This window comes from Mercenaria mercenaria, chromosome 2 (assembly GCF_021730395.1).
Source record: "Mercenaria mercenaria strain notata chromosome 2, MADL_Memer_1, whole genome shotgun sequence".
Classification (NCBI taxonomy): Eukaryota; Metazoa; Mollusca; class Bivalvia; order Venerida; family Veneridae; genus Mercenaria; species Mercenaria mercenaria.
In genome coordinates this window covers 19,994,472-20,011,553 of record NC_069362.1, presented here as the reverse complement: position 1 = coordinate 20,011,553, position 17,082 = coordinate 19,994,472, and the positions used below count along the sequence as shown (strand labels likewise).

General features: G+C 35.7%; 1 protein-coding gene across 1 annotated transcript; it reads right to left on the bottom strand.

Annotated features, from left to right (window-relative positions):
* Positions 1–348: 348 nt before the first annotated feature.
* Positions 349–1,315, bottom strand: LOC128548406 (ATP-dependent DNA helicase PIF1-like). Its single transcript, XM_053523070.1, has 2 exons — positions 1,029–1,315; positions 349–668 (listed from the first exon to the last, which is right to left on the bottom strand). Exons 1-2 carry the CDS (start codon positions 1,284–1,286, stop codon positions 438–440), a joined length of 489 nt encoding a protein of 162 aa, XP_053379045.1. The 5' UTR covers positions 1,287–1,315; the 3' UTR covers positions 349–437.
* Positions 1,316–17,082: the final 15,767 nt, after the last annotated feature.

The window sequence follows — 17,082 nt, the reverse complement described above, 5'->3', positions numbered from 1 at the left end:
ACTAAATATGAGCTGTCTAATGACAGCGCACTGGATTAATTGAAGTGGTCCCACATAGAAATTGCATAAAAGTCAGAACGGGTCAAAATTTGTAAAAAATTGCTAGAGTTACGTAACTTGTCCTATGTGGACATGCTATGATAATGTAGATATGTAGGAAATTTGAAAGCATTTGGCCCATTTCTTACGACTTTATGTCGAAAAAATCAAATTATAGCATTTTTGAATAATGAAAAATCACAATGCCTGTAAAGGGATTTGAACCCAGGTCGCGCGGATGGAAGCTGAGCTAAAGAGTCGACTCCCTGACACAGTTGAGTGGTACAAGCTATGCGTAATCAACCTTAACACAATAATAGTTTAGAAATCTGCTTATGAGCAAAAATTTTAACCGGAAATCCTTAGCTGAACAACAGTATATTTTTGAAAAAAAAAATTTAAACTACGTTTCCAAAGGATCTTTTCGCTGGTTTTATCATATTGTCAATCTTCCACCTGTACGCGAAATTTTCGTAATAAACACACCAACAATTTCTAACCTCTGTCAAATGAACATGATGAGGAAATGCGATGTCGAATAACAGGCTGCTAAAACAATACTCTCCGTCATCATTTAGAAACTTGTTTGGGACTGGCGGTAGTTGCATAAAATCTCCACAGCCAATTACCTGAAATTATAATATTGCTCAGTTACAATGTTTATCACTAGAAACAGAAATACTAGTTGTATTATAAAAAATTGATTTTTTTGTAATACAACACAGAAATATCAGGGTTTTTTAACATCTGAAATTGAATACCGCATAAGCAAGTGATGGCTGGTTTTGGGCAGTTTTGCATTTTTAATTATTGCTCATGAACAGACGCGTCTGCAATATTCATTATTTTTTTTTATTATTTTCCTCGGTGCCTCCGTGGTAAATATATTTAAATTGAAAAAAATAACTATGGTTCTGATACAATAGTTTAGATATGCATATTGTAAAATATGCATGGCGCCATGCATATTGTAATGAACAATTATGTACCTGCATGCCCCCGAAACATAGATCACTTCGCTTAACGTGTCGACAAACATACTCGACCATCTCAAAAACTCTCTTAGACAACATACTAATTTCGTCAATAACTAAACATTCTGCTGATACGATTCTCTGTCTAGCAGATACGTAATTGTCGTTGTTATCGAATAATTCTGTTAGTTTCTCAAAGCTGTGACGACCATCTCCTATACCGGCCCAATGGTGTAACGTTGAAGCACGCATTCCGAGTTGTAAACTGGCCATTCCCGTCGTAGCTGTGACCGCAACCTGTTTTTTTATGGACACTCCTTTGATAATTTCTCTAAAATATGAAAGAATTAGAATTAGAATCCTTTTGGAAATGATTTCTAATTTTTATGAAAAAAAAGGGTAAAATTCCCTTAAATTAATATAGTGATAAAAGTGGCTTATTTCTCCCCATTTCGATATAATTTCGAACAAATTTTGATTGAATTCATTTTAAAGGTGGTCAATCACATTTAAGCAATATTTAATGACACTTTTTACCTTTTATTCATTCTGTTAGAATTTTATTTGAGGAACTAAAATGCACATGAAATAGAAAGGAACAAAAAGGCACATTACATAGAGTTCGATCACTAGTAGAACTGTATATTTTCTTGATTGTTATAAAATTTTGTAATTACTCCCCTTTAATATGAAATTGTTTAAAAAAGCTGAGTATATCATTTTATCTTAATATAACCTCTAGTTTTACAGTTGCATTGGATAGATATATCAAATATTTAGCAATGTGAACAAAGGGATAGTTTGAAATGTATTTGTAGCTTTATAATTCATTGATTTCCAATCGATCTTGGTTGCACAACCAAGATAGGCAAAGGGAGGTAAAAATATTTTTCCCAATTGCATCTCTAAGGACTTCGATCAAAATATATAATTGTTAATACAAACATTTTTAAAAATATAAAACGATAAGTGTTCTAGTTTCATCTTTCCTTCGGCAGATCATGCTTGGTTTGGCAACCAGGAATTTTAAACCAAATTTTAAAATTACCTCTAGTTAAAATTTAATTTGTATTGAGCGCTTAGTAAACATAAATGAGTTTAACTTATTAAATGTTACATTTTCAAATAAATCCATTGCTTGGCAAAAATCTGATTAACCGCCTTTAAAAATAGAATCAATTGGCCTTGGTGCTAAAGCGACCCATATACTACTAACGATATTTCTTCGACATTGGTTGTGATTGTTATACAAGAAAAACATGTATAGTCTATTTAAGATATGCCATATTAGACATTTTCAAAACCAATATGTTTACGCTTTTATAATACGTAGAAATCTAACCGGTCAATTTATATTTATTACAGGTTGGGCGTTCACTTTGAAGAGCGTAAGGGCTCAACCACAAGTATTGACGAGCTTTATAACCAATGCAAGCACCTGACGCCTCCTCCTACAAAGGATATAATAGCCAAACTTGTAACACGGATGTTTAAAGTGGAACCAAGGATGTGTTTTCAAAACGGCGAACGTTTTGTTGGTTACACCAACTTAAGCTTCAGAAAAGACAGCAATGAAAACATCTGCTGTCCTCCTTTATGTAAAATTACAGAATTGGCACATTGTAGACATCAAATTGAATGTCCCTTGACAACTGTGATCAATAGGAAACTGGTGTCCTGTACCGTTACATTGACGACCTCAGATACAGTTCTCCAAATAGAGGATAAAAACATAAAATGTGGCTATCCGTTACCACTTACTCAAAAGACTTTAGATGGTCTTGTACATACATTACACTGTATAAGAATATGCAAAGGTGTTCCTTTCGGGGATAAATTACCTAAAACATTTGCTAAGGAGAGTATTTACACTCTAAATGATGAGAATTCAACCCATATTATAGTACGTTCCAAATGCTGTAAGAAACTTATACCCCTGTGCGGAAAGACAGACACCTGCAAAACTTGCACAGACTCTTACAACCAGTATAACAGACGCATAGATAAACTCATAAAATCTGATATACAAGTAAATGATGAAAATACATTTGAGGAACCACAAGCAAAACAACTGTGTGATAGAAAACCACTTAAGGACAGCAAACATATCACATCAATCACCAATAACGTTCAACAACCCCATATCAAATCACAAGACGTTGTCATAAATCCATCTTTAGACCTGAATAAGGAATCCCATTCTGACATGAAAACAATTTTAGGAGACATACTAAAAACCGGCAAAGCCGGCGAATTCAAGTTGTTGCTGGAATCTCAGTTACAGAACTGTAGTAATGAACTGGAAATTCATCGTAGAAGATGGGATCCTAAAGTAATAAGTATTTGTTTGGGTATTCTTTTACGTTCCCCTAAGGCATATCAAAATTTGACAGAATCTGGGCTTCTTGTGTTACCATCTCGGCGATTACTACAATATTATAAAAATATAGTGAAACAACAACCTGGCTTTATTGCACAAAATTTGGAATGGATGCAGAATGAAGCCACTAGGCAAAATGTGTCTGAATTCGGACTCCATGGTGGAATTTTAATAGACGAAATGACAATTCAAGATGATCTTGTAATAACTAAAACTGGCGATACCTGGAATATTATTGGCATGATGGACATGGGAGAGACTAATAATTCAATTAAAGTGCTAACAAATAGGAAGAAAAAAGTTGAGCTGGCGACTCATGCTTTGCAATTCATCTTTCACGGGTTTACAGGTTTCAGGTGCATAATAAAATATTCAATAGCAGTTAGAAAATTATAGGAGTCGTCTCGCCATTTCAGAAAACTTGACAAATAGAAAGTAAGGAATAATTTGAACATGGTATAATAAAGTATATGATTTTACGCTAGATTGGTCAAAACAAGACATATTTTACTAATTTTTCGAGAAAAAAAAAGAAATCTAATTCCTTACTGTGTCGTTAACTGTTTTGACATAAGGTTTTGTCGAAAGGATATAAACTTCTGGCTGTTTTATATAGATTTCAGTAGCTGGAAGATAATTTGTTTGAAAGGGGAGCGGTGGTGTAATGGTTAAGGTGTCGGCCGTTCACTCCGGAGGTTGCGGGTTCAAATCCCACTGGGGCACGACCGCAACTTCTCAAAAGACAGCAGTACTGGTTTATCCAGGAAGCGGACTCGAAAGTGCCTCGATAAGCTTCAGGCTTTCCTCACAATCGAGCTAAAATAAATTAGTATAAACTAACTAAACTTAAGTTTTCAGAGTTTGGGCTATCCTCTTTAACGATACTTTCCTCATCTTAAATTTAATTTATAAGTACATTTTTTATTATACAGGTGGCCCGTGGTGTATTTCGGCTCTAGCACCGCAACTGCCCATGAATTATATACTACTTTTTGGGATTGCGTTGATCAACTAGATGAACGTGGTTTCACCGTGGATTACGTCATGCTAGATGGCGCTTCAACAAATAGATCTTTTACAAACATGCTGATGAGCAATCCGAGAGAATCCAAATATATTTTCCATGATGTGTTTAATTATAATCATTCACTATGTGCAATTCAAGACATAATGCACTGTTTAAAAAAAATTAGAAACAATGTTGAATCCAGTACTTCAGAGCATAGCACAGACAGTGGCAGATATTTGATTTTAAACGGTGTTCCTATTCTCTGGGATCACTGGAGAGAGTGCTTTAATTTCAATTTTCAGAATGGATTCGCAATTCACAAAAAACTTACTGAAGAGCACATAAACCTAACACCAGCATCAAAAATGAGAAATCATTTGGCCATACAGGTCTTAGACAGGGACATGCTATATCTTATGAAGGCGTATCAATCTACACTCACGGATCCAGAAAGATTATCTTCTTCCATTTTGTTTTTGGAGAAGACGTCACAACTCACAGTAATTTTCACTGATAAAAACAGACCAGTTTCTAAACTTACAGACGAAAGGTTAACTATTTTGAAGGACGTTTTGGATTTTTTCAATACCTGGGAATCTGACATCGTTTCTTCAACTATTTATACACTGAAAAAAAATTTATTGACCCAGCAAACTAGAGATGATTTAAATTCTTCCATAACAGGGTTTATATCTCTTTGTAATCTTCATGTGAGAAACGGAAACTCTATCAACCCCGGTTATTTAAATTCAGATTTGGTAGAAAACTTCTTTTGCCAACAAAGGGGAATCAGGAACGGACTAAATACTAACCCAACATTGGCGCAGTATGGTCCTTCTAAGACTGCAATCATTCTTGGACAACACAGTATCAGTAACAAAGCAAATTCTGGAACTGCAGCAGCGTTATATAATGCACATAAGCCATGCCCGCTTAATCCACAGAGGAATAAAATTAACAAACTTAAAAGACGTAGCATACGCATATAAACTAAAATACTCCTGTGAATATTATGGTTTCTTTTCCTGTCAAAATAGAAAACTTTATAAGTAATTTATTACTGTGCGTATTTATTTAGAATTAGTGGTCTGGCATGTTGTAAACATATGTCCAAGCTCCAGTGATCTGGTCACTTTTAGGGCGTTATTCCATTATTCAATAAGGATATCGTTTCAATGACTCTCTAACTAGAAAATGACATTGGGTTTGGATAAAGCAACCAACAAAGCTAATGTCCGTTCTTATTTTGGCGTGATACATGTGTAAAAAATATTTACGCAGTTCCGAATTTTTACGTAATTTAAGCATAATCATTACAAAATATTTGGTACAGTTGCAGCATACTTACTTCAACGTGTGTGTTTTCCCCGTTCCACATGACCCTGTCATCACAAAACTATGATCTTTTACAGCCAGGGAAATTGCTTCAGTTTGTGACATTTTTCGATACAATGTTATTCCTGTTCTTTTTTTATATATATAGGAGGGGTCATTTTTATATTTAGCCATTTTGGAGCATTATAGATAGAATTTCAGGCTCCTGTGAAAATAGTGAAGAAAAATTTATTATCTTTTCCGACTCGCTTTCTGTTTTACAATCAATTCATAACCGAAATATGGAAAATCCATTCATTCAAAATATTCATGAACTATCTTTAAAAAGTCTATCATATTTTGTTGGATTCCCAGTCATGTTGGTATTCATGGGAACGAGGATGCTGATATTGCAGCAAAGAAATCCCTTTCATTATCACAATCTAATTTGAAATTACCACATACCGATTTTAGGCCCAATATAAACAAATACATTTTATCTAAATGACAATCGTCATGGAACAATGCTTCATACAATAAACTTCAGGATATTAAACCTACTCTAGGGGAATGACACCAAGGGAACGGATCTGTTCGCAGGGAGTAAGTTGTTCTTTCTCGCTGTCGAATAGGTCATACCCGTTTGACTCATTCTTATCTTTTGAATAAAGAAGATCAACCCGAATGTGTACCATGTCAAACACCGCTATCTATTAAACATATTTTAATCGACTGTGTGGACTTTGCTACACAAGGCAGTACATTTTATGACGTTCAATCTTTGAAAGAGTTATTTGAAAACGTTTCAGTCGGAAATATTTTATCGTTTTTAAAGCAGATAGGAATATATCTACAAGAGGGCCATGAAGGCCTTGTATCGCTCACCTGACCTATTTACCTAAAGATCATCAAGATAGTTTCATTAAGATATGGTCATAAATGTAACCTCTAGAGTGTTAACAAGCTTTTCCTTTGATTTGACACGGTGACCTAGTTTTGGACCCCACATGACCCATATTCGAACTGGACCTAAAGGTCATCAAGATTAACATTCTGACCAAGTTTCAAGAAGATACAGTCATAAATGTGGCCTTTAGAGTGTTAACAATCTTTTCCTTTGATTTGAACAAGTGACCTAATTTTTGACCCCACCTGACCTATATTTTAACATGACCTATAGATCATCAAGATTAACATTCTGACCAAGTTTCATTAAGATGTGTTAATAAATGTGGCCTCTAGAGTGTTAACTAGCTTTTCCTTTGATTTGACCTGGTGACCTAGTTTGTGACCCTACCTGACCTAGATTCAAACTGGACTTTAAGATCGTCATGAGTAACATTCTGACTAAGTTTCATGAAGATACAGTCATAAATGTGGCCTCTACAGTGTTAACAAGCTTTTCCTTAGATTTGACCTGGTGACCTAGTTTTTGACCCCAGAGGACCCAGTATCAAACTCGTCCAAGATATTATTCAGGGTAACATTCTGACTAAGTTTCATTAAGTTTGGGTCAAAATTGTTACCTCTAGAGTGTTAACAAGCTTTTCCTTTGATTTGACCTGGTGACCTAGTTTTTAATCCAAGATGACCCAATATCAAACTTGTCCAAGATTTTATTGAGGGTAACATTCTGACTAAGTTTCATTAAGATTGGGTATAAATTGTGACCTCTAGTGTTAAGCTTTTCTTTTGATTTGAGCCGGTGACCTAGTTTTTGACCCCAGATGATTTAATATCGAATCTATCCAAGATTTTATTGAGGATAACATTCTAACCAAGTTTCATTAAGATTAGGCCAAAATTGTGACCTCTAGAGTGTTAACAAGCTTTTCTTTTGATTTGACCTGGTGACCTAGTTTTTGACCCCAGATGACCCAATATCGAACTCGTCCAATATTTTTATGAGGGTAAAATTCTGAACAAGTGTCATTAAGATTAGGCCAAAATTGTGACCTCTAGAGTGTTAACAGTCAAATTGTTGGCCACGGACGGACGGACGGACGGACGGACGGACGACGACGGACAAAGAGCGATCACAAAAGCTCACCTTGAGCTAAAAAATCTAACATTTCATATTTTTATTTACATATTGCAATATTATTACGTTACAGCTGATATTTTAACACATACGTACATACATTTTTACACAGCTGATTTTAGAAATGCTTTACATTTTTACATCAATGTTTATGCTTTACAGTTGGCGTTTACAATATATCTTTTCGGCGATATATGACCATTTTGTGTCGATTCGCCGTAAAACCCAACTCACTCACTGTCATTCGAAAAGGAAAGTCTTAGCTTTATCGAGGGACATATTTGGTTTTCTAAGTATATTACGAACAAATATCTGTACTTAACTCATTGTACTATTCTGGAATAATCAATGATGTTCAGTAGCAAGTTTAAAAAAATTGATTTGTGAACTTTGCATGTCTTTTCATGTGTATGCATCTTTATATTTCTGTAACTGATATAATTTACAATTTACATTATAAAAATAAATGTTTTGAGGAATGCCTTGAAGACGTTATTTAAACTGAAAGGTGGTATAGTTTGAAACTGGACTGTTCCGAGTAGTGGACAACGTATTCGAGTACGTTTTTTTTTTTCATCGCGTTGTAGCCCCATTATTTTGAATAGAAACAGCAGGAACGCGTCAGACTGATATGTCAATATAACCAGTCTTCTCCTGGGTTCTGTTTTACTTGCTTTGCTATAGAAAAATACATGTATAAATGTAGGTAGGAAACAATTGTTCAACTAATATGTGACTGATGTAATTAAGCAACATTATAAATACATCTGCAAACTGCTACAATGCAATGTCATTTCATTTTGTTCGTTACACTTAATATACTTTAAAGTGGCATATCTCGATTCTGTTTATTTATTGCTAGGTTGATGCTGTCTTGTTGTCATTTTTGCAGACCCCAGTTCAATAACTTGATTCATAATTATGATTTTTACACCAATATCAAAATGTAACAATGACTGGTGCAGCCATTTCGAATGGCAGTAATAGATCCATTCAGCTTTATTGGACCATTGGTCGCCAAATGACAATACATCGTGTTAATACACCAATCCACATACCTACTTCAGTCCTCTAACTAAACGAAGGTATCATTTCTACCCTGTTTCGGCATGTTATAGGAACGCATATTTTGATATTGAATCACAGTCTGTACTAAATATGTTATTGAAATAACTCAATGTCAGATATATCAAGTACCCGTGTCATTGCTCGGTTCTAAAACAAACCAAAGCCAAAGATCCAATAGGGAATGTATCCCAATAGTTATGACAAAAACGTGTGGACATAAGTATTAACGCACATTGCTTACTAGAATTTCAATTCCTCATAAGTCTTAACCTAAACTTGTCAAAACAGGTAACTGTTCAGAAGAAGTACCGGTCATTGGTTGTGTAAAATCTTAAGATAATACATATCCGATATCGAAGAAGTTAAAACAGATTTAGTATATACACACATGCCAAATGAGTTCTTTCAAATTTGTATCAAAGTACTGAATTAAATAAGTGCATTTTAACGTCATTATACTACTTTTTAGGATTATTTTGCTATTTATACGGGCGGTTCAAAAGATAACTTAAAGCTAGGCTATGGTGTTGTCAGCCACCTAAATCGATCAAAATTACGTTTGCCATGTAAATCAACACTATTTTCAGCTGCAGTAAAAGCTTTGACCTGTGTGCACGTCTGTGTGCTGTAGGTTTCGCTTTGGGGAGGCAGCGATTTTGGTATGTGGCATTCCCTGTTTGATATTTGTCTTTGTTTTTTAGATATGGTGCCTGCTTTTTAATTTTGTCTTCTGGCAGTTTCTGTGATATGCAGGCTCTTTATCCTGAAGTCCAGGTTGTTCAGTTCTGTCCGCTGGTTTCGCGTTTAGGCCAAGCCCATTATTTTAACTGGGGACCATACGCCGCTTTTCATGGAATTACACTGAAGGTTCCAAGTGCACAGCCTTTTGAACACATCCGTGGATGTTTCCACTTTACCATTACGTGTGTAAGGGACTCAACCGGCCGGGGTAATTTTATTTAGTTTCCTGTAACTTAAGGACATAGTGGGGATTATGAGTGAGTGAGATATAGTGCATCATTAAGTGATTTCAACTCTCGTGTTTTTTTTTTCACTTACCGTCTAGGAGATGTCCCTATTTATTCCTTCTATCTTTTTTTTTTTGTTTTTAAATATTTTTGTGTACATGAATCATAATTTTAAAATTCGCTTACTTGTAAAACACTTTTGTTTGCTTAATAAGGTCATCAATTTGACTTTTGTAAATCTATGAACAGGCTTTTCTGACATGTTTACACCACTTTTGAAAAGACTGCCAGCTGGAAAGTCATTTGACTTTTATGTGATCCTACGGATGAATAAATCCAAGTAAATGCATTAGCGTGGCTTTCTGTTTTGAATATTCATGCTTGCTTTTTTTCCACTTCCCTAACACTACACTCATTTATCTACCACTAATCCATTTTAAAGTTTGCATAAAATTCAAATGTACTTATTGTTGGGTTATTTGAAGAAGTCTGTCTGCTATATCTATCCCCTACTGTTTCCTTTTCTCGAGGGGCTGCTTTGCAATCATGCATGGATCTGTGGCTTTGTTTGAGGTGCTCTGTGCTTGCGGGAAATCTACACTAACCTTTTATTTATTTATTTTTGTCGTTTGAAAATAAATATTCATTGATCCAAATTTCTATGCGATAATAACTTAAAGTTTATGGTAAATATAGTCCCTCACTATATCGTGGGTTACAGGTTAATATCATGGCCCAATATGAAACACTAAATATTGCCAAATTGGACTATGTTTTGGACTATGTACAGTTGTATACTTATGATTTCACTAGAAATTTCTTCCAACTTCTTTTATTTTATGGTGCAATCAATAAAAACTCTATCGTAATTATGGTAACAATCATTTTGTGTTTACCTCCACAGTTTTCACTTAATTAAACTGGTTTCTTCAAACTTGTTTTGTCGTTACGTCATGAAACATGTTGTCGGGTAGCAAAGCTGGATAAAAATTAACAGACGAAGAGCGCTAGGTAGAAATTGTTAGAATAAGAAATAACGGAGAGAAATAAAATTACTTTTCATTGATTATAAGCTTAATTATATACTGAAATAGGAATAGACACCCAATGTGAACGTATTTAATAAAGCTGTAATATGTTTTCCGTTATAATTTCTTGATTGACTTCTTCCTTTTTGCAATTAAAAATGGGATAATTTCAATCAAAATCAACACTGCTATACTTACATTTCGCATCAGAAAGGGCTTGGTTCACTTATAGGTGAAAATGGCACAACATGAAATGTTGTCGAAATATTATTATAATGAATGATCAACAACTCATAATGCAAAATCTCATATTTTAATTCATTTGAAAATCTGCTGTTGCCATGGCAACCAATTGATTTTTTTTTTATGGAAACAGGAAAATCTCTTATAACAATTATATCAGAACGTATAATTAACATTCACATATGCCAATATATAACCCTTAGCAACGCCTATAATTTGAGGCCAAAAAATACGGTTGCCGTGGAAACAGAGATAAAAATGAGAATATTTGCTATGTCTGCTTTTTATGGAATAAAACCAATTTATATCATTCTTTAAAAAAGTAACATAGGTACTTTGTTTGTGGAGATCATTATTCATAAATAATATAATATATTTCTGTTGCTATGGTTAGAATGGAGTTGCAGTATATGCTTCAATGAGACAACAATTATGACGTTTCTGGTAACTTATTGTAGAACACTTTCAGCATTTACCATTACAGGTAAAAAAATTTAAAAAATGTATCACTGAAAAGTGTTCTTCAAACAATATTTTTTTTTCAAGAAATAATATAGAACAACAGAAAAACGTTTCCATGGTTACGCAGTTAATTCAGTAAACATAATACTACATAACCTCATTTAACACACAGTAATAGTTTTAGAAAACTGCCTTATTAAATGTCTTAATCGTATTAAAAGAGTTAGATGATACTAACGGCAATAATACATAACAAGGCATACAAAAACTAAATTGTTTCTACAATAATCCAATGTATGTTTTACAAATTTTACATATTTTGTGATTTCAGACAGTTAAATTAATTGTTCATGAAAAGGGAATATATGAAATTGATACTGCCGACTGGAATGATTACGTGCAGTTTGAATACAGCAGGAAATATTCGTAAATCTATATAATCTTACTGTCGTAATGACAAAATATAAGATTCTTTTACTGGTTGTATGTGCAGATGGGAATATCCGGCCTCGATGGTAACTGTTTAGGCGGTAACGAGGCTCCCTGCCGAGTTACCGCCTAAACAGTTACCACAGAGACGGATATTTCCATCTGCACCTATAACCAGGGAAAGTATCTTTTTCTTGCATACCAATTTCAAGAAATAATAAAAATAATAAAATCAATCTAACGGCTTTCTTTTCAGAACTATTTCTATAGCAGTGTATTTAAACAAAGTGCGGGAAACTAACGTCCGTAAACAGGAAAGACGTCGTGACATTTAAAAACAAATAACAACGTTTAGTTTCGGTTTTGTTTTATCAGCGTTATGAATTGTTGATAAAATAACGTGATCGAGAAATATACTATCAGGAACCAGTAGGAACTGTCAAGGTATTGAATTTTTATTCCGGTTTTTAAATAAAATATAACGTACTACATAAATCTTCTACATATATGTAGGTCGTAATACGTCATTTACAGCACGAGAGTCATCTTACACCCCGGGGTGTAAGATGGATTTTTCCAGCACCGTTAAAAATACCGGAAAGCCCCGTCTGGTATGCAAGAATGTACATTACTACCATATATCTTACAATTACAGAGCGTATGATTAACAAAGATGTATTGTATACTCCCCTAAGCAGTTAATATGTACAATTTAATCACTCTCCGAATCTGAGCTGTCTATGGTAGGCGGAATAACACTGGCGTCATCAAGGTACTCGCACCAATCTCGGACTCCAATCCCATTCACATAACGCTGTTAAGCATAACTCAGATACCATATTACAGCAGCACAGTGTACACACATGCCTACAACTCTTGCCCCAGACCGACATTTACAATACCATCCAATCACTTCAGACGGATTAAACTTAATCCAGAGCGTGTACTGCTCTGCAGAGATGTGGCGACTTTGCAGTCGTACACGAATAAGTGCACTGTATTCCTTGTGAACATGAATGTCTGCGTCACCTTGCAAATGTTCCTGAATATAACCAGGGCTCAGTTTCAGCTGATAGACTCCACATGTAAGGTTTCGAAGCTCATCCTCACTCAATCGTGGACATTCCTCTAGCTCTGTTGCGTGCACTGGTACCCAAACAACATGGCGTTTTTCTAGGTTACCGTCTTCAATCTCAGACTTCAACGCGTTTACGTTTGCTGCCCACTGCAGCATATGCTGTGCTTGGAGCTCATCATCCTCAGTAGAGGATGAAAGTGACGGTAGATATTTGTTGCAAACAGTACATATGATTTTAATGAAATCGCCAATAAATGGTACCTGACTGTTCGGCAACACTCGATCAAAATACTTCCATCGCTTAATTCGAGCGTTTGCTGACTCAACTACCCACCTGATCTAGAAAAAAAATAACCAGCAAATATTAATTTCACTGTGGAAATTAACATGATGAAAATAATCTCTAGAATACACAAAAAAAGAGGGAAAATATTAGCCTATAATATGCACGTGTAGATGTATTACAATTAGACTAATTGATTAAGTCTGATTGTTTGAAGCACATCATGGAACTTGAAAGTGTCCATAATTATTAGAAGTTTGTAATGGTTACACATTTTCTCAGCCATATTATAGGCTATGTATTATGTAGAATTTAAATTCAACTGAGAGGTTAATTTAAAAGATATTACATTTGTTTAGAAGTTATTTTGATCATGTGATTCCCGCCAAATACTTATTCTTTTATGTGCAGCAATAGCAACACTACGATTATAAACAAATAATTTTACTCCCTTTCTATTAATATGAACATATTTTATGACATAAACGTTTTAACAAAACAAAGAATGGCAGACGACCTTTTAAGTGGCGGCTGGTTGTAATATGAGGCAGACGAAAACCTAGGCCAGATATGTATGTTTGCTAGCAGACGACACATTTAAGTGAAACTGATAGACATACTGGTATAACGAAAATATCTTTGTGACTAGTCTGCTAGTGTTGGCTTCCTCCGTATCAAACTGTGATTGACCTTTCCGTAAAAATGAAGGCATCTCTGTCTGTATTCCTAAGTCCTGAAGATAAAAAAAAAACACAAATAAATAGTTGGTAATTCTCATTTGTATGAAGGCATCTCTGTCTGTATTCTCAAGTCCTGAAGATAAAAAACACAAATAAATAGTTGGTAATTCTCATTTGTAAATATTAAAATGATTACCTTTGAACTTCTTACCGTTACCACCCACTAACATAATTATTACTGAATTCTGACCCAAACCTTTATGCCTTACCGATACAACTAATATTTTGTGATGTCTAATTAAGCAACTGATAATATTTACATTTTAGATTTTTATTTGCGTATACATGTTCGAATTAAAGCCAGTAGAGCTATTGTTGTGCGGTGAAAAATAAAATACATTGTATTGCTGAATCCAATAGCATTTCAATATAGTATGTACGTGACTGTGCATTTATAAAGTAATGTTTTAAAATATTTATACCTCTGAGAGTTGAAGGGAATCTCTGAAGCCTCTGTCGACAACAAATATGTCATCCGGGCGTATGTATGATTTTATGTCCTCCATATTCACATTTAGTATATGGTTGAGGACTTTAGCATGACGATTCTTCCCATTCGAAAGATATAAGGACCAACGACTGTAAGGTAGTATCCTGTTGTTGTAACGATAACCATCGGCTTAACTAGTGGTTTGCCTTTATGAATGCTGTACGATCTTCGTTGGAAGTGGTGGTTTTGACTCTTTTTGAATGTAAATATATGTACCATCAAGCACTAAAATTAGACGTGAAGAATCGCCAGATCCATTTGTGAATAGTGTTGTCGCCAGCTGACGTGTATGGCTCTCTATTAGGTCTTGTCTGGAAATATGCTGCAAACCAAGATCGTGGGGTACAAACTTTGCCATTAACGTCAGTCTGACGGAAGTGATGGCTCTCCGTATGCTTGACTTTGTAATGCCAAATATCACCGAAAGCAGTTTGTTGGATAGACCAGATCGCAGCTTGAAGAAAAATATTCCAAGATTTGTTCGAACATCTCTGGTCGGTGTATTTCGTATGTGACCTTCGACACAACAAAAAATATCATCGAATGCCGTCTTGCTTATTTCCCCGTCAAATCTACATATTCGTCATCAGTAAGTGACGAAAAATAAAACGTTGGGTACATCTCTTACATGCTTCGCTCAGTTTTGTCAACAGTTCAAGAACGGTAGCCCGATTTACATAAGCTGATTCTGCCCTGTTTGCTGATTTTAGTGCATCATCTTTTAATCTTCTTTCATCCATATGTACTGGGCAACATCGTGTCCCACTCTTAATTATGTCTCCCCCAGGAGACATATTGTTTTTGCCCTGTCCGTCCGTCCGTTCGTCCTTCCGTCCGTCCGTACGTCACACTTCATTTCCGAGCAATAACTGGAGAACCATTTGACCTAGAACCTTCAAACTTCATAGGGTTGTAGGGCTGCTGGAGTAGACGACCCCTATTTTTTTGGGGGGTCACTCCATCAAAGGTCAAGGTCACAGGGGCCTGAACATTGAAAACCATTTCCGATCAATAACTAGAGAACCACTTGACCCAGAATGTTGAAACTTCATAGGATGATTGGTCATGAAGAGTAGATGACCCCTATTTATTTTGGGGTCACTCCGTCAAAGGTCAAGTTCACAGGGGCCTGAACATTGAAAACCATTTCCGATCAATAACTAGAGAACCACTTGATCCCAGAATGTTGAAACTTCATAGGATGATTGGTCATGAAGAGTAGATGACCCCTATTGATTTTGGGGTCACTCCGTCAAAGGTCAAGGTCACAGGGACCTGAACATTGAAAACCATTTCCGATCAATAACTAGAGAACCACTTGACCCAGAATGTTGAAACTTCATAGGATGATTGGTCATGAAGAGTAGATGACCCCTATTGATTTTGGGGTCACTCCGTCAAAGGTCAAGGTCACAGGGGCCTGAACATTGAAAACCATTTCCGATCAATAACTAGAGAACCACTTGACCAAGAATGTTGAAACTTCATAGGATGATTGGTCATGAAGTGTAGATGACCCCTATTGATTTTGGGGTCACTCCGTCAAAGGTCAAGGTCACAGGGGCCTGAACATTGAAAACCATTTCCGATCAATAACTAGAGAACCACCTGACCCAGAATGTTAAAACTTCATAGGATGATTGTACATGCACAGTAGATGACCCCTATCGATTTTGGGTCGCTCCATTAAAGGTCAAGGTCACAGGGGCCTGAACATTGAAAACCATTTCCGGTCAGTAACTTGAGAACCACTTGACCCAGAATGTTGAAACTTAATAGGATGATTGGTCATAAAGAGTAGATGACCCCTAACGATTTTGGGGTCACTCTGTGAAAGGTCAAGGTCACAGGGGCCTGAACATTGATAACCAGTTCCGATCAATAACTTGAGAACCACTTGACCCAGAATGTTGAAACTTCATAGGATGATTGAACATGCAGAGTAGATGACCCCTATTGATTTTGGGGTCAGTCTATTAAAGGTCAAGGTCACAGTGGCCTGTTCATGTAAAATCATTTTTTGGAAATAACTTGAGAACCACTTGACCTACAATGTTGAAACTTAATAGGATGATTGGACATGCAGAGTACATGACCCCTATTTATTTTGAGGTCACTTGATCAAAGGTCAGGGTCACAGGAGCCTGAACAGTGACTTGAGAACCACTAGGCCACGAGTGTTGAAATTTAGCGGGATGACTGAACATGCCAAGTAGATGATCCCTATTGCAGCCAACCATCAGTGTCTCTTTGACTTTCGCTCCTGACCCCTATTGACTTCTTGCCTATAGGACTTTGCATTGGGGGAGACATGCGCTTTTTTACAAAAGCATTTTCTAGTTATAATGTTATGTTCAGCAAAAGCTGAAAATCTAGCCTCAGCTGGAACGACTATTAATTTTGGTCCCGGCCTTTTACAGATAAAGCACCTTGAATGTGACTTTGGTGTAGCTGGAATGCTCAACCTTACAGACGGTTGGCTTGCAATAGCACATCTTTTAGAAATTGGGGGATTAAAGTCATCATCACTATTAAG